The sequence below is a fragment of the Carassius carassius genome, chromosome 1 (genome assembly GCF_963082965.1).
Source record: "Carassius carassius chromosome 1, fCarCar2.1, whole genome shotgun sequence".
Lineage (NCBI taxonomy): Eukaryota > Metazoa > Chordata > Actinopteri > Cypriniformes > Cyprinidae > Carassius > Carassius carassius.
In genome coordinates this window covers 12161564-12185217 of record NC_081755.1, presented here as the reverse complement: position 1 = coordinate 12185217, position 23654 = coordinate 12161564, and the positions used below count along the sequence as shown (strand labels likewise).

Genomic DNA, 23654 nt, shown 5'->3' with positions numbered 1-23654 from the left:
GTTAAATGAAGTCAGTGTTTAGTCAGTGGAGGTTGGTTAAAGGACACATTAAATGTTATTGCATTTACCTACGGAAAAAACAACAACAAAAAATGCACAAACCAGCCTAAGCTGGTTGACTGATTGTAGTTAGGCATCCAGCCTGGTCACCTTTGCTGGTCAAAGCTGTACAGAAGGCTGGTTTTAGAGGGTTTTGACTAGGAACAATCCTATCGGCCGATATTTGTCATTTTTTAATATATCGGCATCGGCCAATATCCGTGTTTAGTAGCGCCGATTTAAAGTCAGGCACGTTGGCGGGCAGCCCCGTGTTATTGGTGCGGTGGAAAGTGCTGCTGTGACGGACCCCAAGCCAAAAGTTTTGGAAGATTCAACAACAGTCCTGGGAGATAAAGGTAGTCAGAGAAATTCACTCTGTAAATGGGGTGGAGAAGTTGACAGCTCTAACAAACACTGCAGCGTGATGTTACGAAAGTAAACTGTCTCTGACGTTACTCCGCCCCGCTCACAGACAGCAGCGTGCTCGGAGAGACAGCTGTCCTGGAGCTGCCCAGAACGGTGAATCACATTTGTTCGGAAGCATGGTTTGATGCAGACAATAACCAGTTTTCCATCCAACTCATTTGTATTTAGGGATGTCAGTATTCGATAATTTCCATGATCGATCGTCGTTTAAATTAACGATCAATAACCTTAATGCTGCAAAATGTGTCTGCAGCGGTATTATTATGTGCAACTTTGAAAAAAAGCTTTCTCACCCGAATTAAAGGGGTTTTAGTCTGAATAAAATGCTAGTAGCAGGACTATAAAATGAATAGATGTGATTATGATCATTTGATAAAATGAAGAGAGCGTGCCATACGTTGGAGATCATTTTACTTTGTTGACTGTTTCCCGTCAAGGAAGACCGCTGAATGCGCCTCTTTAAATGGTTTCGTGGTGCTCGTTGTATTTTAAAACGCATCTACAATGTTTTCAAATGACACACTATAGTAGTGGTGCAACGGATCATCATTGATCCGTGATCCGTTCGGATCAATATCTTCGGTTCGGCACACACCTGACCCGCGGATTGATTTATGAAAAAAAAAAAAAAGTTGCGCATGTTTAGTCCACATTCAGTGGTCATGGTGAGCGGAGGAACGGAGGAGATTGAACGCCCCATTCATTTTGGCTTCCCTGTCAGATTTAATGATGAAGGAAAGAGGTTAGAGTGTAAAACCATGACGGTGCATAGAGCCACGTTACGACATCCCATCGCGCACCCACTTCAGCGAAAAGAATGTGCCAGATCTTTATGAACAGGAGAAGAAAAAAGTTGTGGATGAACTATCCCGAGCCTCCTCTGTTGCGCTCACGACAGTAGGGTGGACGTCCAGGGGGACGGAGAGCTATGTGACGATAACTGCTCACTTCATCACAGCACACTGGGAGATGAGAAGTCCGGCTATTATGTTAAAAAGAAGATATTATGCCATGTGCACTTTAAGTTGATTTCATATATTTTAATTTAATAATTTAATGTTAATTAAAAAAGACAAAACTTATGTTTATTTGTCTTGGCTTTTTTTTCTTTTGCTGATCCGAAAAATGATCCGATCTATAGGAGGACGAGCGAGTGCGGGTTTGACTAGATGTATTTGCAGGTTATTGCTCACGTCTCGTTCTGCACATATCCAAATGTTTCCATATTCGCAATGTATCTGAATGTTAAACTCTAATATTTTTTATTTTTTTAATGTAAACTAGACAGAGCAAAAACGTCCTTGCCATAGCAGAGAGGACCAGTATACTATGGTCTATTTTAAATTGACCAGTGTAACCTTTTTAATGTTTGGTTGACTGTACTTTATTTTAATAATGAACAGACTGCGATGTAAGTTTGAAATTAGAATGCACTTTAGATGTTCTGTGTCATTTATACCAAACACAAATGTTGCTGGTTGCTATTGTGTTTGCAGCACTACTGTTATTTATTTTTTATATATTTATTTTTTTATATTTTTCAGTTTAATTGATTTTTATTTCTTAAAATGTATTTATTTAAATGTATATTTAAGTTTACATTTATGTTCCAACAAACTTGAAAAATTCTACTTGATAAATGCTCTAAAGCGTTTATGTAAATGATTGACTATATATATATATATATATATTACCTTTTTTATAAATTTAATACTTGGTCAGTTTATTGATTTGTTTGGTTAACTTTGGATACATTTTTTATTTTAATACCATGCAGTGCACAAAATTAAGATTCGAGAGATGGTTCAAGTCAGTGCTCAATGAATGATGATACGTTTAGAAATATTGTGCATCCACTTATTATTAGTGTGAGATTTTAGCATGCAAATGAAGGGGAAAACTTCAAGATATCGGCCCTAAAAATCGGCAGCACGGATCGGCCATCGGCTGACCCTGACCTCTAAACATCGGCATCGGCTATAGAAAAACCCATATCGGTCGATCTCTAGTTTTGACCACTTCCTTAGCTGGTCAGGCGTGGAGACTAGCTAAGTTTAGGCTGGTTTTAGCATTTTTTTTCTGCAGGATAGAATAATCGTTATTAATAATCGTGATTATAATTTTAATCAAAATAGTCATGATTATCAGTTTAACCAGTATCGTGCAGTCCTTATTTATTTATTTATAAAAAAAAAAAGCATTATCCAACAATAAAAATGTGGCTCTTTGGTCAAAAAAGGTTCCTGACCCCTGCCAGTCTTTTTTTTCCCCTTCGCCCCAAAACAGCTTATATAATACTGTTTCAGCTATTAAAATAATTAAATTTTTTATGTAATAGCAAAGGGATTGTATTTTGTTCATTAAGTTAATTTAGAAAAGTATTTGAAGCATTTTTGTTAGTTTAATAAAAGTTTTAGTTTTTGTTTTAAAGGAATGACCAAGTGGCCAGCACCATACAGTGAGCTGATCATAGCCTATATTTGATAAATTTGCCCTTCTCAAATCATTATGACTAGCCTAAAATAAAATCTATAGATATAAAACAGTTCAAGCATATACATTGTTTAAACATTAAACCTAGATAAATGAGCGCTATATCCAATAGTTTGTGCAAGGACACTTGGCTGGATATGGAGCCAGCGCAATCCCTTGCATTTTATTCAGTGTATATGCCGTCATTTTCGGTCATAAAAGTAACAGTTATCTTTCAAAACTGCACAGGGTCTACTTTTATTTGTGTGCATTAACAATATCAACAAATGTTGTGCTTTTATAAAATAAAGAAAACATGATGCCGTTTCTTCTGCTCGTCTTCCACAGGATTACAAAAATTAACTGAAAATCAGCTACTAGATGCCTCACAGACATGATAAATATATCTATAGCAGGGCCCTAAGCAGAGTAGTATTCTTGTGCCCCCTCCTTCAAAAAAAAAACTATTATAAGGGCTCAAAATAAACCTTTAACAAAGTAAATAAATTGTAATTAAATTGTATTATTTATAAATTGCAGTTGTAGCTCTAGACAATTACCTATAGCTATGATTATATTAATACAGTTGTCTGATTAGATTTTTTTAGTCTCTGTGAGGGTGTAGAGAGGACTAAAATGCGAGTGTGATGATTACAGTTCTTTAAAGCCACGTTTCCACCACAGTTACCTTACCCAGGAACTAGGAGCTTTGGGCCGGTACTCAGTGAGATTACACCGCAGGAACCAGGAAATAAATAAAGTTCTGGGTAAATAAATGCCCCTCAGAAAGTCCCTGCTGGTGAGGTAGTACTTTTTCAAAGTTCTGGAGACTTGGGCGCGCAGTTCACGCAGCATTGTGATTTTGACCACCATTTATTCGGATCATTTTCAAAATATTACTGTTATTGTGTGATGAAATGTAATTTTAAAAGTATTTCAGGTGAGAATTTGGTTGTTTAAAACTAAAATCTGCAGTTTATTTATAAAGACAGCGCCTATTTAAAAAAACATTTTGCGGAGTTCGGAGACGTGAGCTCCACACGATCAGCGGGAGCTCAGTAATCATGTGGGGAAAAAAAGTTCCTGGTACAAATGTTCCAGGTAATTTGGGTGGAAACGCGGCATAATAGAATCAAAAGTCTGACCACAGGTAATCCAAAAAGAAGTATCAATAATAGAGAACAGCAAACTGAAGAAACCAGTAGGCTTGGTATAATAACGTGAACACAAAGCTTAAAAATGAGGCCGTTTTCTTCCTAATAATAATATTTATTGTTGTCAGCCACTTTAACATTGTAAACACACAGTTTGAAGTAAGTACTTTTAATTTATAAAGCACATTTACACACAGCGCAAAACTGACCAAAGTGCTGGTACAAAGAATGGCTAAAAAGACAATAAAAATATAAGCACATGGATTCAATAATCATAATTATATAAAACATTAATAAAAATAGGCCTTCAATATCAGGTCACACATCACAGAAATACAGAAAACAAACAGAAGTACCAGGTAAGGGAACAAGGAAGGCCAAGGAATAAAAATGAGTTTTTAACCTGGATTTGAATGCAGCAATGGAGGGTGCAGATCTAATATCCTGAGGCAGCTGGTTCCACAAACGTGGGGCAGCAACTGCAAAGGCTCTATCTAGGGCTGTGCAAAAAATCGAATGCGATCAGTAAAGATGCTCCTGTAATTAGAAGTATATCTCCAGCACGTGCGTTCGGATCAGGGTTGTCAGGTTTTCACAAAAAATCCTGCCCAGTTGTGTCACAGTGTCTGGGTTGTGTCCCTGGGTTTCCACTAGATGTCCCCCTTTCTCACGGTGTTTATCATATTATCACTTCCTGTCTCCTTATTTGGTCACCTTCTTCCTTGTTTAGAGTAATTGATTGTTCCCCACCTGTCTCCTGTTCCCTCATTATTCCTTCTGTGTATTTATACCCGGTCTGTCTGAGTCTGTTACGGAGTCCTTGTTTAATGTTTAGAATTATTCATGTCCGTCGCTTCTTGCCTTGCCTTGCCTTGCCTTGTCTTCGTGTCTTGTTTATGTTATGTTTGGATATACCGGTTTTGACCCTGCCTGGACTGTTTACCCCTTTGGATTACCCTTCAAATAAACATCATACCTGCAATTGGTTCCCTCTCCTGTATATTCTGTAACACCGTACGTGACAGAAGGACTCCGTCACTGCAAGAGCCAGCGGTATGTCGGCTTATGTCTCCTCCCCAGCCACAGTGCGGGAGAGCAATGGATTTGAAGGATTTGAATGGATCCGTTTTCTGTAACACCGTACGTGACAAGTTGCTTCTCAAAACTAGTCCAAAACTAGTCCAATCACGCTTCCAGGAGGTTCCCCGATAAAAATTGCTTCCCAGGGTTACAATATAAGTTTTTTAGCAGGGTTGCCTTGGTAAAATTCGCATTTAAGGTGCTAAATATCGCGTTATTTGTATTGAGGTCGCTTTGACCCGCGGACATGAAAAACAACCACAGACTTGGCAACACTGGTTGGTATTTAATACACCGAGCCGTAATTCACTGACAATCTACACAAAATCGATGTTAAAATCGCAGGCGATCCTTTGTCGATTTTGAAAACGATTTTGTGTTAGTTGTCGGTAGACTACGGCTCTGTGTAGTAACTGCCGCTCCACCTGAACCAGTGTTGCCAAGTCTGCGATTGTTTTTCATGTCCGCGGTTTGAAGCAACCCCAATACAAATAACGTGATATTTAGCCCCTAAAATGCGAATTTTACCAAGGCAACCCTTCCAAAAAAATTATATTTTAACCCTGGGAAGCAATTTTTATCGGGGAACCTCCTTGGAAACGCGATTGGGCTAGTTTTGGACTAGTTTTAAGAAGCAACTGGTTAGGATTTGCTGTGAAATCCTGGCAACCCTGATCTGAACGCACGTGCTGGATATATACTTCTAATCACAGGAGCATCTTTACTGATGAGATGCGCATGAAAATCGCATTCGATTTTTTGCACAGCCCTAGCTCTATCACCTCTCTGTTTAAGCCGTGAGCGCGGCACAAGCAGGAGCCCTTTGTTTGAGGATCTCAGTGACTGAGTATGGTTGTACAAGGTCGGTGATATAGGTTGGGGCGAGCCCATTAAGTGTCTTAAAAACAAACAATAAAACTTTTAAGTTAATCCTAAAAGGAACTGGGAGCCAATGCAAAGATGCCAAAATGGTCCCAAAATGCTCGCGCCTCCTAGTGCCAGTTAAAAGACGCGCTGCTGCGTTTTGTACTAACTGCAAACGTCTAAGTGATGATTGTGGGAGGCCAAAGTAGAGGGAATTGCAATAATCCAACCGTGGTGTAATAAAGGCATAGATAACTATCTCAAGATCATTAAAAGATAGGAATGACTTCAGGCGGGAAATCATTCTGAGCTGGTAAAAACTATTTTTAACAACAGAACTAATCCGTTTTTTCAAGGCAGAGTTGTGAGTCAAGAATGACACCCAAATTTCTAGCATAGGGTTTGATAAATGGGGTGAAGTTACCTGAATGTTGTACCACAGTGCATCTTGCCTTGGGAGAACCAAAAACAATCACTTGTCACCGTTTAAAAAGTTATTAACCATCCAAGTTTTAATGTCTTCGAGACAGGCCAGACAAGATTGTATGGAATCCCTAGATTTTAGAGGCAAGTACAACTCTGAATCATCTGCATAGAGATGAAAAGAGATGTTATGCTTCCTTATGATGGCACCCAGTGGGAGCATTTACAGGCTAAAAAGCATAGGACCCCTGAGGGACCCCATATAAAACACAAGCAGAAGATGAGGAGAACTTGCCAATAGATACTGAGAAAGTCCTATCATTGACATAGGAACGGAACCAAAGTTATGCAGTCTCCCTAATGCCCGCCTGCTGATCAAGGCGAGTAAGGAGGATTTTGTGATCAATAGTGTCGAAGGCAGCACTAAGATCCAATTAATATCAGGATGGCATTATCACTTGAAACTAGTGTAAGGAGAAGATCATTAGTTACTTTGAGCAGAGCGGTTTCAGTACTATGAAGTGATCTTAAACCTGACTGAAAAGGTTCTAGTATATTGTGAGTGGTCAAAAAAGGGAGCAGCTGTGACAGAACAGCTTTTTCCAAAACTTTAGACATAAAAGGAAGCTTAGAAATGGGACAGTAGTTATTTAGGCATTTAACATCGAGATCATGTTTTTTGAGCAGGGGTTGGACAACCGCATGCTTAAAACATGTAGGGACAGTGCCGGATGCAAGACATAGATTTAAGATGACCAGAATGGAGGGACCGACTACATCAAAAACATCCTTTATAATAGAAGAGGGGATAGAATCATAAGATGAAGTAGTAGGTTTCATATGTGATACTAAATTCCTCAATTCAGTGAGAGAGATGGGCTGAAATTGGTTAAAAGTAGCCAGTACCCGAGTGTAGTAGCAGATGAGGTGGGAGTAAACACTGATCTAAAGTTCTCAATTTTATTAGTAAAAAATTTAAGAAATTCCTCACAGGTATCAGTAGATACATCAACAACTGGGGAATTTGAGGGGTTGATGACAGTTTTTTGTACTAAATAAAAATTTTGGTCTGTTTGAGTGTTTACTGATCAAATCAGAGAGGTGCTTTGCTCTGGCTATTTTTGCTGCTGCCTGAAAAGAAGCTAATGCAGATTTAAAAATTTGAAAAGAAACATTGAGATGATCCCTTTTCCATTTCCTTTCAGCTTTACATCAGGCCTGCCTAAGAGAGCGCGTATTCTCATCTAACCAGTAATGAGATTTTAGTTTGGAGCGAGTGTATGTGAAAGGTGCTACAGAGTCAAGTATGGAAGAGCAAGATGAGTGAAAAAGGGTGACTAATTCATCCCGACTAGAGGAGAACGATGCCTCTGTTGCAGTAATAGATGCAACATTTCCACTCAAAAAACTATTAGAAAACTGAGTTGCAGTAAGAGAATGTATCTGGCGACAGTAATGATCCTGAACTCTTGAAAGTTTGCTGGGAACTGAAAAGGGTGATGTCAAATGTAATAGGCTTATGATTAGAGAAAGTGGCCTCCTCAATCACAATATTGTAGACATTAAAACCATACGATAAAATTAAATCAAGTGTATGTCCCAGTTTATGAGTAGCTTTATCTATATGTTGCGTAAGGCCAAAGGCATCTATTACACCAGAGAATTCGCTAACCATAGTTCTATCCGGACAGCAAACATAAATATTAAAGTCACCAATTATAAGGAGACCATCATACAGTGACAAAAAATGAGAAAGAAAGTCAGAGAATTCAGTTATAAAGTCTGTCAGGCTTAGGGGGCCTATAGATCAGTACACAAACCAATAGTGACATAACAGATTCTACAATTACATATTGCAGTTCGAAAGTGGAAAAAGTCCCTGCAAACAGTCTCCGTAATTTAATATTGTTCCTAAAAACAAGAGCCACACCGCCTCCTCTTCCAACGTACCTCGGCGTGCTAATAAATGAACAATTAGTTGGGCAAAGTTCACTAAAAACAGACGATTGGCCAACTCCATCGCTAATCCATGTTTCGGTAAAAAATAGAAAATCCAGATTGTGACGGGAACAAAAGTCATTCAAAATGAAAGTCTTGTTAGACACTGACCTGCTATTGACCAGGGCCACTTTTGCATTTGAAAAGGCCGCAGACTGGGGGCAGCGAGAGTATTCCAAAGAGCGGATGTTCAGCGAGTTCACCCCAACGCTGCGGACACGCAATCTAGGTTGAGCAGGGCTAATGGACATTTGGGGTCGATGATGCAGGGTAATGTGTACATGACAAGAGTACCTCATATCCCACGAACGTCGAGCCAGATAGAGATCTTTCCGACCTAGGATGGCTTCAGAGAGCAGGCAGAGACCTGATTGTACAGGAGAACAACTCGCTCCTCTCCTGATCTTCACCCGGACGCCTCCACGTTTGCCTCGGCGCCTCCGATGCTTCCTCCGGTTAGATATACAGCAAGGTAGCCGAATGACGCACTCAGCGATGGGGTAAATAAACGGGGGGTGACATCCGTCGTAAAGAACAGGGGTCACCAGTGCATTTCTGAGATCCAGCAAAGTATTCCGATCATAGGACCCTGTAGCAACAACAGAACAGTGCCGACATAGCGTAAATGACAACAAAAACAATCATAGAAGTTGACGGAGCTGACAGCAAGCCGACCAACACACTGGCGCCATCTTTGCTGTATCAGTGTTGAACATTATCACTGCACTGTGTTTACATACAGGTAAATGAAAATGAAAAAAATTTAAATTAAAATGTGTTATAGCAAAAGTTGCATAACTGTATTGTACGTAAATGTAAAAAAACCTTGGTCAAATATTAAATTAAAATGTATTAATTAATTAATACCATTAATATTTAATTTAGTGTTTCCCCTGCATAACCACTAGAGGGGTTACCGGCACTTTGAGAACCACTGCTTTAAACAATGCTAATTTATTTTGACATTAATTTCATTAATTCATTTAAATTGTACTGGCATTTGCAATTATATGTTTCAGAAAACACTTTGAGACTATAATGAGAATAAAAACATATAACACACCTAATGCATGGGATTCATATCAGGAAAATGTGGAAAACATAACTTACCCTCAACACAACATCAGATGAGCATCTAAGTTGAGCATCTCTGATAAAGCAATACAAAAATACACACAGGTATTTATTTATCTTCTGCATGTTACATGTCCTTTAAGCTACCCATTTGTAAACTCTGGTAACGTAACGATATACTTGACTATTTTCAAAAGATAATTAAGATCGCGATTTTCTTACCTTATTTTGCCAGGACCTCGCAGGACACTTCTGACCCTTCTTGTGTTCACATTACAGTTTTTGTTCTCCATTTACATGTCACGACTCAAATTCGCTCAAAAAAAAATTTAAAAAAAAATTTTTTTACAGGCAAATATAAATAAATCAGGACCGACCAAGCAGTTACAACGAGCAGCAGCTCACAGTCAGCCGCCTGACTCACAGAAAGATGATAATAACGGTCATATTTTCAAATATTGTTAATGATGATATTAACATTTACCTTTAGAGTTTAGAATAGGTATCATGATTAAAATATTGTAAAATGCTATAAAATAAAAATAATTATAATATAAAATGTAATATAAATAAAGTTTGTAAACCTTTTTCAACCATTTAGCATTTTACATTTTGAACGTTGTTTCAATGTTAAAACAACTGACCATATTTCAACGTTGATGGTTGGTCGTGTGTCAGCTGTTTTTCAACCGGTCAGTTTTAAATGTTGTATCAATGTTGTTTCAACGTTGAAACCACAACTCACCTTATTTCAACATTAAAGGTTGGTCATGTGCCGGCTGGGAGGGCTGTTAAAAAATACGCATCACAGACAAAGTGTGTGAATCTGGAGTTACGTAGGCATATTCCCAGTCTGTTCTGTTCTCGCGCTAGGTGCGTTGCATACTAATGGTTTCGGACAGCATACTGCGGGAGGCCAGGGCCACGGAAAATCATGCTATAAAGTTGATAGATCATGATCGGCCGATCGTTATGCGCATCTCGTCAGTAAAGCCGGATCTCTAATCAGCGGTAAATTCCATCAGGTGCGTGATTTCACATAGAGCAGCTGTTACTACACAGAGCCGTTATTAACTGAGTAGCTGCGCAAATCCACGTTCATTTTCAGCGTTTATTTGCGCATCTTCTCCGTTAACAACGGCTGGTGTAGTAAAAGCTGCTCTATGTGAAATCACGCACCTGATGGAATTTACCGCTGATTAGAGAATTGGCTTTACTGATGAGATGCGCATTAACGATCGGCCGATCGTGATCGGAGCACCCCTACTATAAAGGGATTTAGAAATCGTGCACGCTCAAATCATGATCAGGTCGTCGGGGCCCCTGCCTTCAACCACTGCCCAATCCACATTGCACCAGCCCCTTATGATTCCTCCCACAGATGGTGGGTCCACGGGAGGTCGGCCCCACGTTGCTCTTTCGGGCTAAGCCCGGTCGGTTCCCATGAAGGGAGGCCCAGCCACCAGGCACTCGCATTCGAGCCCCCGCCCGGGCCTGGCTCCAGGGTGGGGCCCCGGCTGCGCCATGCCAGGCGACGTCACGGTCCTTATTTTTTGTCTTATTCATTAAAGGGCTATTGAACCACTATTAGTCTGACCAGTCACCTAGGACCTATTTGCCTTGGGAGACCCTACCGAGGGCATATAGCCCTGGACAACATAGCTCTTAGGATCATTTGGGTACTCAAACCCCTTCACCACAGTAAGGTTGCGGTTCAAGGAGGAGTTGCGGTTCAAGTTGGCATGGCCCCCTCAGGTTGGTGGAGAGCTCCTGCCTCAAGTGGAGGAGTTCAAGTATCTTGGGGTCTTGTTCACGAGTGAGGGAAGGATGGAGCGGGAGATTGACAGGCAGATAGGTGCAGCTTCTCCAGTGATTCGGTTGATGTACCTGTCTGTTGTGCTAAAAGAAAGAGCTGAGCTGAAAGGCGAAGCTCTCGATTTACTGGTCAATCTACGTTCCTACTCTCACCTATGGTCATGAGCTGTGGGTCATGACTGAAAGGACAAGATCCCAGATACAGGCGGCCGAAATGAGCTTTCTCCACAGGGTGACTGGGCACTCCCTTAGAGTAGGGTGACGATTTCCCGCCATTCGGGAGGTGCTCAGAGTAGAGCCGCTGCTCCTCCTCATCAAGAGGAGTCAGCTGAGGTGACTCTGGCATCTGTTCCGGATGCCTCCTATATATTTAAATATATAGATGTATGTATATAAAATACATAAATATATACATTTTTCTAGGGCTGTGATGGTGGTGAAGTGGTAAAAATCTGCCACCATCACAGCCCTAGTAAAATTTATATATATATTTCTTGTTTTATACAGCTTAAAGACCCTGGGGTCAAACTGACCCAAGAGAACAATAGCCGTGTTTCCACTGTCTAGCTTAAACCGGGCGTGCTAGTCCGTACCAGGGCCAGTTGCGTTTCCACTGTCACTTCGGGGCTTGATCGTGCCTCGTCTGGGCTTTCTCGGGGCCAACGGCCAGGGTTTTTTGACCCGACGAAAACCTTGGGCCAAAGCGGGCCAGCTGGGGCTAGAGGAGTGGTTCTGAACAAAGGCAGGGTTTCTTCGCGTCTGGAGAGCTCAGCGCCGCAGATCAGTACAGAAAGATAACAGCTTTAATACCAGTATTAAAGACTTTTTAAAATAAATCGCTCTTACTCAGCAGCGAGTGTTTGAAATAACTTGATCCGATGTGGATTATAATCACTAAACAAGGCAGAAATATTTATAAGCGATGTAAAAGACTGTGCATGCTAAAAATTAACAAGTTCAAGTTCAAGTTAACTTTATTGTCAATCAACCATGCAACAGTACATTACGCAGTAGACTGAAATTGCGTTTCTCCCATACTCCAATGTGCAATATTAAAACAAGATTTGACACATACTAAGCATAAACTAAACATACGACTAAACATAGCACACCACTAAACAAGTACAAATAGATATTCAACAAATATACAAATCAACATAGCATATGGCCTACAGTGAGCTTACAGTTTCCAGACTATCACAGAGTTTCAGAATATAGTCAGGTTAAGGTATTTTACTGTAGTGCAATATAAAGTGCAATATGGCAAAGTGCAAGTAGCAGCATGAAGATAAATAAGTTTTGTAAACTTGTTACATTCTTGTGCAAGGGGATATTGACATATGTGCATATGAGTATTTTGCAAACATTGAGTAAGCCTAGCTACCATACCAGACTGAGAGACTGCTGGTGAGGATGCTCTCAATGGCACCCCTATAGAAGGTAGTGAGTGCCAGTGGGGGGAGATTGGCTCTTCTCATCCTGCGTAAGAAATGGAGGCGTTGCTGAGCTTTCTTGACAAGGGAGGTGGTGTTGGTAGACCATGACAGGTCATCAGTGATGTGCACCCCCAGGAACTTGGTGCTTTTCACTGATTCCACAGCGCTGCCATTGATGGTGAGGGGTGTGTGTGTGTGTGTCCTGTGATTTTTTTTCCTGAAGTCCACAGTTATTTCCTTTGTTTTATTAACATTAAGATGTAAATTGTTAGTGTCACACCAACTGAGTTGGTGTACCTCATCTCTGTATGCGGAGTCATCGTCGTTGCTGATGAGGCCCACCACTGTCGTGTCGTCTGTAGTGTTGTCAAAAGACCCGGTACTTCGGTACCAAGACGGTACTAAAAAAATGTAAATGTGACGGTACCAAGTATCTTTAAGAACCGGTAGTACCGAGGTCCCGTTCAAACGCGGTTCAGCGCTATGATTTCCGCGAAGCAGAAAACGAGGATGGAATCTCAAAATCCAGTCATGAAAATGAAACTTACATTTTAATATGGACAGTCATGGAATTTGTCAAAGCATAAATTAATCAAATCAAATCTCCATATGGACCAGTATCTGTAAATGTTAAGCTGCAAAAGTTGTTTGAAATATGAATCCGTGTTCTGCGCGTCTCTGTGTGAATTAATGAATGGCAGAGACATGCGGGTTTGTTTACTACATAGACTGAAGCGCATGACGCTTGCATTAATTTCAGCATCTGAGCTTCAGAGTTCTCTCTCCATCAAGCGATCTGAACTTTTCAGTTCATCTCAATGGATGCACGGCGCACCTGTATTTGATGCTCTGTAAACTCTTTGTGAAGGCGCACGACTCACCGTCGCTTTACTGATAGCGCTGTTTCTCACACATGCAAAGAGAGAGAGAGCGAGAGTCTTACCACGCTGAATCGACACGCTATATGTAAACTATTCTTTGTTGTCTTCTCCTGTCAAAATAATGGAGTTCATTTAGAATTATTAATATTTATTTTCGAGCAAGCAGAAGACATACCGGTAGGGCTGGGCGATATACAAAAAAAAATTATATCTCGATATTGTCAAAAGTTTTACGATATTCGATATATATCTCGATATGTTTGCATTTGCATTTAAATAATAAAACATGATTTTCTTTTGCACATTAAAAAAAAAAAAACTATTTAGATTAAACAGCTAATTTAAGCAGTTAAAAAATCTAGACCAAGAGATCACTTACTGCTTTTTATTAAATGAATACATGTAGGCCTATATGTAACTGAAGCAGTGCAAATTAAGTAACAGTTACAGGAAGTGCATTCTGTCAACTTTTTAGTGCATGCAATTCACAATTTAAACTATGCAACTAGGATAAGTATTTTATTTATTTTTTTAACAAGTTTTTAAGTTAAGAACACAAGTCTGTCAACTGTCTGTGGTTTTAAGAGAAGCTCTGTGGCATGAAACTATATTCCTACTGACACTAAAAACTAGGGCTGGACGATTATGGCCTAAAATCAAAACCTCGATTAATTGAACATTTTGCCTCGATTGCGATTATTGAACGATTATTTGGTTTTTGGTTTTGTTTTTTTTGCCCTCATAGTTCACTGACAAGGTTTGTACTGTAAATATGATTGACTATCAGCAGTTATTTTATCTATGTCCGTAACATTTCTTACTAGGGTTGGGTATCGTTTGAATTTTATCGATTCCGATTCTTATCGATTCCTAGTTTCGATTCCAATAAGATAAAAAAATCCAATATAAATTTTTTTTTATTATTTTTACAAAGCATTCTGTTGCAGCTGAATAACATGAGCAAAAATAACTAGATTTACATAAACTAGATTTATATAAATTTCAAATAAAGTAAAAAGATAGGTCAGTAATAAGAAAGGAACAAACAAATCAGTTAGCAATATCATAAATAAATACAACTAAACTAAATTTCAGGTATACAGAAACTGTAATTAAAACTTTAAAAACACTGCATTGTTTTCTTTTTATAAATAAAAAAAGATGAATCAAGTAAAGTTATTAAATATATTCAGTCAAGATCAGTGAATGATTTTCTTTTGTTCTTTGATTAACATTAATGACAGGCAGCGCGTTTATTAGGCTGTTGTCTCTTTAAGCAAAAATACTGTACATGTGTGTTTTCTTTCTCATCTGTTTACGTTCACGTAAGACAAAAACGGCTGCGTTTATGATGATATACTGATGTAGTTTTCTGTATCGTAGTTTTGACTCGGAACAACCTTTTCTACAGTTAAAATACACAGAACAGTCCAAGAATGGACACAAACCGGGAACCCGCAGCGCGACCGCCGACCGCTGCTCTCTGTGCACGCGCTTTTGATGCTTCATATGCGCTGTACACAAACATGCTATAATAAGTTTTGAGATTCTAAGCTACTTTAGTGATAAATCACAGGACAGCGCTGACAACTAGTTTCTGTGTTCCTCTGTGCGCGCGATCTTCATAGCTAACGTTACTGTTTATATGTGTTCGTGCCACAATGCAGCTGCGCGAACATGGTAGCTCAATATAAGAATACACATCCGTTCATCTAATCGCTTGAATGTCCAAACCATAAAACAAATACAACTGACAAAGTTTAGTGAAGACGCAAAGCTCACCGCTCAGACCGCTTTGCTTTTATGCCACTGACTGGAGAGCAGAGTCATGTGGCTACACACGCGCTAGTATGCTTTTAAGGGGGAAGTGTTAACAGGATTAAAAAAATGAAATAACCGACATGGGAAAATTACGTCGGTTAGAGGTTATGAATTTCGGTTTTGATTATTTTTCGATTAATCGTCCAGCCCTACTAAAAACCCTCTTAGATGGGGAGCTAGTTGCTGAAGCACATAGCTATTTCTTATATATAAATATATATAAATGAATACTAAGACTTTTGCATTCTCTTTGTCTATATTATGGAAACTGGTAAACGTATCAGTGAAATTACCCAATAGTAATTCCAAATGGCCATAGCCTATGTTTCTCTATTCAAAAATCAGCGGTCGAGTAAGTGCATTTATTTTGCGATCACAAATGCAAACAATACAGTTGAGATCTCACGACAGAACACAGACCGGCTGAACGACGCTTTCATTAGATCGCTCAATTCCAGCTTGTTAGTGTTTTCAGATTATCGTCGGCGGCTCTTCCGCAATGAGGAGTGAGCACGTGCGCATGGTTGCCAGATTGCTTAAAATAAGCAAACACCGGGCAGAAAATGTATCCTTGTAACAGTGGAGCTCTGATTCGAAGATTTAAACTTGTGTTATCTGGCAACTGCTATCATTAAAGCTCTCGTAGTAGAGGGGCGTAGAGCAGTCAGCAGTTACAGGTTCCTTTTTTGGACATTCGGCGCGTTCTTTTGGGAAAGTATGCTTGAATTTGAAATATTCGATATTCCCGATATTTTCAAATTGTACATCGTCATCAAAATTATTCCGATATTATCGCTAATATTAGATATATCGCCCAGCCCTACATACCGGTTTCTCCGGTAGTGGGCGGAGCTAATGTGCAAATGGCAATTTCATTGGCTGGCGCTGATCTCTTACGTCCCTGTTTTGATTTCAGCAAATCAGTTTGACCGATTGCAGACAACATGATTAATATTCATGAACCCAGCAGCTCATCAATTCATAGTGCATTGTATATACATTAGTATGATAGTAGAATTAGTAGTACTAGTATCTTTTAATAATAATTAATATGATCTATTACTATTTTTTTTACAGAAAACCCTCAATGACCAAAAATATCTTAAGCATCACCACCAGTCTTAAGTTCAGTTAAAATGACAAATATGCATTCATTAGGCCTAAAAGTTGATTTTTACATAAAGGCATTGTGCTAGAAATATTACTATTATTTAGTAAAATGTATGTGATACTGCTACTACTGTTGAAAAAATTTATAAAACTTTATTTTTTTTTAAAGAAATAAATCACAATATTTCTTCCATGTTTTAATTTTAATAGCAAATCCCCTTTATTTACCAAAAATAAAATGTGTTTGAATTTCATAAATTAAAAGACAAATTAAATTTGGGTGAAACTTGTTTACTGTTTTTCATAATTATATAACTTGTAGAAAAACTTTAAATACAATTGTAAATAAGTATAAAGAATAGCATTGGTTTTATTTTGAGTGCTAAAAAGTTTTTTTTTTTTAAATTAGCATATTTTTGTGTTTTGCTTTGGTACCGAAATTGGTACCGAGAACCGTGGATTTTCACTGGTATCGGTACCGAATACTGAAATTTTGGTACCGTGACAACACTAGTCGTCTGCAAACTTGATGATGTGGTTTGAGTTGTATCTGGCACAACAGTCATGAGTCATTAGTGTAAACAGCAGAGGACTCAACACACATCCTTGAGGAACCCCAGTGTTCATGATGGTGGTCTGTGAAGAGTTTTTGCCAACTCTTACTGTCTGTGGTCTGTTGGTGAGAAAGTCTAGTAGCCAGTTGCAAAGTGGGGTGCTGATGCCTACAGCACTGAGTTTATTCACTAGATGTTGAGGGATAACTGTATTAAAGGCAAAGCTGAAGTCGATGAACAGAATCCGCACACAGCTGTTTTTGTTCTCCAGATGAGCCAGACCGAGGTGAAGTGCTGTTGCTATGACATCATCAGTGGAGCGCTTGGGACGATATGCAAACTGGAAAGGCGATATGCAAACGTTACCATAGTAAACATGGTAAATGCAACCACTTGGAGAAATCAGACGTCAGCTTCTTATTCTCTATCACAATTGTGTATTTATTTAGTAACATATTTTATCTGTCATAAGTCTCGTCCCGATCATAAAAATATAATGTTTTTGTTCGGTAGCTTTTATAAAAAATAGAGATATTATCATTCATTCTAAATGTGACTGATAGGCTACTGCAGCTACAAATAAACAGAAACAGACTCGACTGAATAAGCAGGCTAATTTCATAAGCAATAAAAATAAATAAAATAGAAATGTGTATTTCTGTGTGATTAATTTTGAGTCCGCGTAATTTGAGTAATTTTGAGTCCGCGCATGTTCCAGTGATTTATTTCTAGTTAGTTTTTTTGATAACTTCTCTTTGTTGGTGAAATTATGAGGTTGCATGACGTTGTTCCTGAGAGGCGTGTGAAGTGTGTGTTTTAGTGACGTGCAGCGGAGCTTCAGACCTGACTGTGGAAACCATGCGCTATTCTGGCCTCGGTGCTACTGGCCTGAAGCTATTAGCCCCGCATGGCTCGCACTGGCCCAACAGTGGAGATGCGGCTAATGATGCTTAAAAATGTTTACCGCGTCTCTCTATTAAATTAGTAAATAACCTTACAGTAACATTACAGTGACAAGACAGTAAATCCAAAGCAAGAAAAGTAAATTGTGTATTTGCAGATGTTCTCTCAGCTTTTAACAATATACCAAAAATAAATTTTCTCTTTTATTTTAGAGTTCATTGAAGAAAAAGAGGAAAATGAAGAATCAAGTGAAGTTCAGGAGAAAAATCATGTCAAAACTGGTGGAAAACCTTGGAGTTGCTCTCAAACTGGAGAGAAACCATTCACTTGTGATCAGTGCGGGAAGAGTTTCACACGATCATCAAACCTTAAGGATCACATGAACATCCACGTTGCAGAGAGGCAGCATGCATGTGATCAATGCGGAAAAATGTTTTTATGGGCTTCACTTCTGAAGAAACACTTGAAAGTTCATGCAAAGAAGAAACCATATCCACGTAATTTGTGTGTTAAGGGTTTTTTGCATCTACAAAATTTGAAAGAACATCAGAAAATGCATAATGGTGTGAGAGAGTACGTGTGCTTTGGGTGTGAAAAGACTTTTAGTTCAGTGAGCAGTTTAAAACTACATGAGAGGACCCACACTGGAGAGAAACCTTACAAGTGTTCACACTGTGACAAGAGATTCAGTCAATCATCAAATCTGAAAAAACATGAGAGGATCCACACTGGAGAGAAACCTTATGAGTGTTCACACTGTGACAAGAGATTCAGTCAAACAGGAGATCTGAAAACACATGAGAGGACCCACACTGGAGAGAAACCTTACAAGTGTTCACACTGTGAAAAGAGATTCAGTGATTCATCAACTCTGAAAAGACATGAGAGGATCCACACTGGAGGGAAACCTTACAAGTGTTCACACTGTGACAAGAGATTCAGAGTGTCATCTAATCTGAAAAAACATGAGAGGATTCACACTGGAGAGAAACCTTATGAGTGTTCACACTGTGACAAGAGATTCAGTGATTTATCAAGTCTGAAAAGACATGAGAGGATCCACACTGGATAGAAAGCAAATCACCGCAATGTACGTGGGAAGCGTTTTATTAAGTCATCTGTTATACACAGTCATACAAAAACCAATCACAGTAAGGCCCCGAACACATGGAGACGCATTTAGCTGTATATGTAAATATTTTTTATGGTATATGCATTTTGTCCAGATGGATCCGGCATTTTGGGGGTGTGAAAACACTATTTTAAAAAACTAAACCAGGTCCCAGAGCGGATAAATCTGAAAATGACACCTTCTTGATCTCCAATCCATATGTTTTGTAAAACAATGATGTCATCACCCCACGTCTTGACCATAGTCAGACACCGCTACGTCATTTAACACCAACAACAATGGAGGACTACATGTTTGTGTTCACGCTACAGAAGCTACTGAGTCTTGTAAGTGTGTGCAGGATGCAGGAATATAAAATGGTTCATGGGACTCCCGCAAAGTAGAAATATCTAATGAACTCATATAAAATATAAATGATAAACAGGTACAAGTGTATGCAGAGCTTCTATTTAGGCTATAACAGGGATTGGTTTGTTGCTTGATGAGATTGATGCAAGATACTGATCCAAAAGCACACCTTTTGTTAATGAAAGTTTAATTTCTTCCTCTAATATTCCTTTAATAAAGCGAGTTTGTTGTTGCTGTTTTCATTTAAAATAAAACATTGAACCACAAACTAAGCATTTGTTTTAAAAGGGGGCAAATACCTCTTATTCTATCTTATTCATTTTTGTTAATAAAAGATCTTTAAATGCCTATGGGAATTTGTACCATTGTACTATTTTATTCCCACTGCACAATGTGATGTCATGTGACGTCTTTTTCATGTAATTTTTGGATGTCCAAATTCGTTCCTTTGAAGGGGTTGTTTTGTAACGCCAGGCGACATCTTTTTCAACGTCTTCCACACATCTAATGTTGACGTCCGTTGGACCTCCATGTAAGGGCTATAGTCCAAATGTGGTTGTTTGTGGACGTCTTTTCAACATCAAATTTAGACTTATTTTGGACATCGTTTTTATAGCTTTTGTAACTGTAGTCCCATGTTTCCAGAGGGTGGAGGACATGTTTTCTGTGCCAGTTAATTGTCCTGTAGCTTTGTTTGGATCAACCACTAATTTCAACAGGAAGTGCATTACACCTTTGTATGCATCTCCAGTTATCACCTGCTGTTGACATAACCAAATGGAGTTTTTGCAAAATGATCTGAAACAACTTCTGAAATGGGACTATCATTTTCCAAAACCAATGAGCCAAACGAAATAGCGGTTGAGCCAAACAAAGCTACAGGAAAATTAATTGGCACTGAAAACATGTCCTCCACCCTCTGGAAACATGGGACTACATACAACACTACAGTTATAACAAATAAATCACAATTCAGTATCACAATTTTCATCTTTATTCAAAATAAATTGCCCTGAATGGCATCAAAAGATTGTAATTTAATAGAACTCTTGATTAAAGTCCTGTAGTCTTGGCTCATCAGGGCGTAGTGAATCCTCTACCTCCAAGTCTTTTGGGGCACATGCTTGAGGTGCTCAGCCACGTTCATCTTGATGTACTCCTCAGTGGTTGTGGAATCAAATTTCTTGATCCCTTCTACAAAAGCAGAAAAATTTTTTAGATGTATGCCAAGGCAATCTGCAGCCATGAATAAAGTCAATCTATATATTAAGATAGATAATTGGCATTGCTTTTTTTAAAAACTCAGAACGGAAGGAAATGTTTTTTTTTTCCAAATGTATTATTTATAGACTGGTCAACATGAAACTTGGGTTTACCTTTTATAGCTCTATAAACCTTTGTTCCTGCTAAAGGGCGTTTCCCACTTTTCCCCCTTGCCCTTCAAATTAAATTTGGCCATGAAGCTGTTGGTGAAGAGTCTAAAGAAAATTAAATTTCAATTAAATTAATGTGAAGGATATATGTAGTAACATTTCATATGCAATAGACCCTTTACAACATTTGACATCAGTGTCCCCTATGGTGGTCCTCCTTTTATCCCTCTACTTATCTCCTTAAACACAGCTGGTCTGTTTCACAATGCATTTGGTTGTGAACTTCATTTTATTTACCTATTCTGATATTTTGAAAGAAGGCAAACGAGAACATGCAAAAATGTTGTAGATACCTGTCCAACACTTCGTGGACACAGTCTTTGGCGTTTCGCCCACCAATTCTTGAAATCTGCAGCACCTGTTGGAATAAGTCAATAAAGTTGACTGATACTCCCCAGAGGAATCTAACAGTGTGCGAGTGCACTGTATTATTACATTCTAGGCTATCCATTACTTCCAGACTTGTAAAACCTACCAGGATATCAAAGGCCTGTGGATCAGAAAGGAGTTGCTCCTGTATCTCAAAGTCCTCCATGGTGTCAATCCTCTCTATATGGACAGCTGAAGAGGCAGGCTGGGTTTCCTTCAGGCGATGGCGGATGTCGACCAGTAGGCTCAGGACCTTTTTCTGGAACACTGAAATAAAACTCATTTGTTGAGTACAATGCTCCAATTACAAAAGCAAGCTTAGCTAGCTCACAATTGTTTTTGTAATCAGCTTCAGTGTTTGTTATTAGTACAGCAGTGTTGGACGAAATGTAATCAATTGACATGATAGAAATCAAGCCACGGCTATAATTAAAAAGCAGTTTCTGTGGACAGAGAGAACAGTGCAGGAAGAGAAGGTGGTACTATTAAAAGGGTCTTATCCACTGCCAATATATCAATACTTACCACCCAGGGCTTGACATTAACACCCGGCAAATGCGGGTGGATTTTGCTCGTGGCGGGTAACACAGTGACTCCAACTAGCCATTTCAGCAGGTTGAATAATTGCCAGTGTGTGAGTTGGAGTCTCTATACCCTCTACAGGGTGCTGGAGGGTTCATGGGAGTTCGCCCAACCAGTCCACATGTGCTTTGTGGATTTGGAGAAGGCATTCGACTGTGTCCCTCGCGGCGGCCTGTGGAGGGTGCTCCGGGAGTATGGGGTCCGGGGCCCTTTGCTAAGGGCTATCCGGTCCCTGTACGACCGGAGCAGGAGCTTGGTTCGTATTGTCAGCAGTAAGTCAGACTTGTTCCATAGGGTGAGAAGCTCAGTCACCCGGGAGGAGCTCAGAGTAGAGCCGCTGCTCCTCCACATCGAGAGGGGTCAGCTGAGGTGGCTCGGGCATCTGTTCCGGATGCCTCCTGGACGCCTTCCCGGGAAGGTGTTCCGGGCGCGTCTCACTGGGAGGAGACCACGGGGAAGACCTAGGACACGCTGGAGAGACTATGTCTCCCGGCTGGCCTGGGAACGCCTCGGTGTCCCCCCAGAAGGGCTGGAGGAAGTGTCTAGGGAGAGGGAAGTCTGGGGTTCTCTGCTTAGACTGCTGCCCCCGCGACCCGGCCCCGGATAAGCGGAAGAAGATGGATGGATGGATGGATGAGTTGGAGGCTAAGTATAGATTTATTTTCACTCGCAAACACTGACTGAGCGCTTGAGCGTTTCACTCTCTGTCAAGCGATCTGTGATATTTCACAGTTAGTCTCAATGGATATGCAGCCACCTGTATTAAGTGTGAAGGCTAACAAATCATTGTCGCTTTCTCTCTCTCACACACACAGAGACCGAGAGAGAGAGAGAGAGAGTGAGTGAATTGGCTCGCTACATTTAAACAATATTCTTTGTTGTATTTTCCTGTCAAAATAATGGCGTTCCTATGGAAGTCTTCAGCTTTTAAGAACAGCCAGTTTTTCTGGTAGCGGGTCGAGTTAATGTGCAAACGGCAATCCCATTGGCTGGCGCTCATCTATTATCGTCCCTGTTTTGATTTCAGCAAACCAGTTCAAGCGAACGAGCACAAAACCTGATAAATATTCATGAATCCAGCAGCTAATTATTGCTTAGTAATCATTAGTGTGTTTTATAGTTCTTATTATTAGAATTCATATCATTATTATCCTATCAGTGTTTTTGTTCGTTATTTCCCAATTTTTAATTATTTTATGTGCACTGTGTAACAGGCAGCCAGGGTAATAGGATCACCACCTGAATAGCAAAATAATCCTAATTGAGTGCAGTGTGAACGCAGGCGAAAACTCACCATACCTGACATAGGGGGGGCTGCATAGGTCACTGCTCTCAGCTCTTCAATCATGTCTGGACCTGGCCGGGGGACTGGGGGCATCACTACAGGATCGTTCATCATGTCTGGTCCTGTGCCGTGACCCATCATGTCTGGACCTGAAGGTGTGCCTCAAACAATCACTGTGCCGTGACCTAATTGTGGATCCACTGCTGGACCTAGTGACATTTAAATTTAATGACTTGGCCATACATTTATAACTGACTATATCATACCATGTTTTAACAATAAAACAGACTTACCCATACTGGTTAACCAAAATAAGGGCTAGAGACCAACCAGTAGAAGCCAGCCATTACTGACGTTGTGCCCTGTCCTGCTTATTTACCTGGAGCGATAGCCATCCCTCGCATGACCTCTTGCTGCATGACAAGATACTGAAAAACAGAATATTTCACAAGGCC

The 23654-nt window shown here is 39.7% G+C and overlaps 2 protein-coding genes across 2 annotated transcripts in view; both read left to right on the top strand.

Moving 5' to 3' along the window:
- Positions 1–23654, top strand: part of LOC132146361 (zinc finger protein 658B-like) — a 910027-nt gene that overhangs the window by 812725 nt on the left and 73648 nt on the right. The gene's annotated exons all lie outside the window — the stretch shown is intronic.
- On the top strand, positions 8799–19308 carry LOC132128063 (zinc finger protein 239-like). The gene is made up of 2 exons (XM_059540158.1): positions 8799–8880; positions 18263–19308. Exons 1-2 carry the CDS (start codon positions 8799–8801, stop codon positions 19120–19122), a joined length of 942 nt encoding a protein of 313 aa, XP_059396141.1. The 3' UTR covers positions 19123–19308.

What these genes read in the sequence shown, in the direction of transcription:
- LOC132128063 (XM_059540158.1), top strand. Translation starts at nt 8,799, where the DNA reads ATGGCTTCAGAGAGCAGGCAGAGACCTGATTGTACAGGAGAACAACTC. An exon ending in CTTCACCCGGACGCCTCCAC is followed by an intron (nt 8,881 to 18,262) that starts GTTTGCCTCGGC and finishes CTTTTATTTTAG; the next exon opens with AGTTCATTGAAGAAAAAGAG.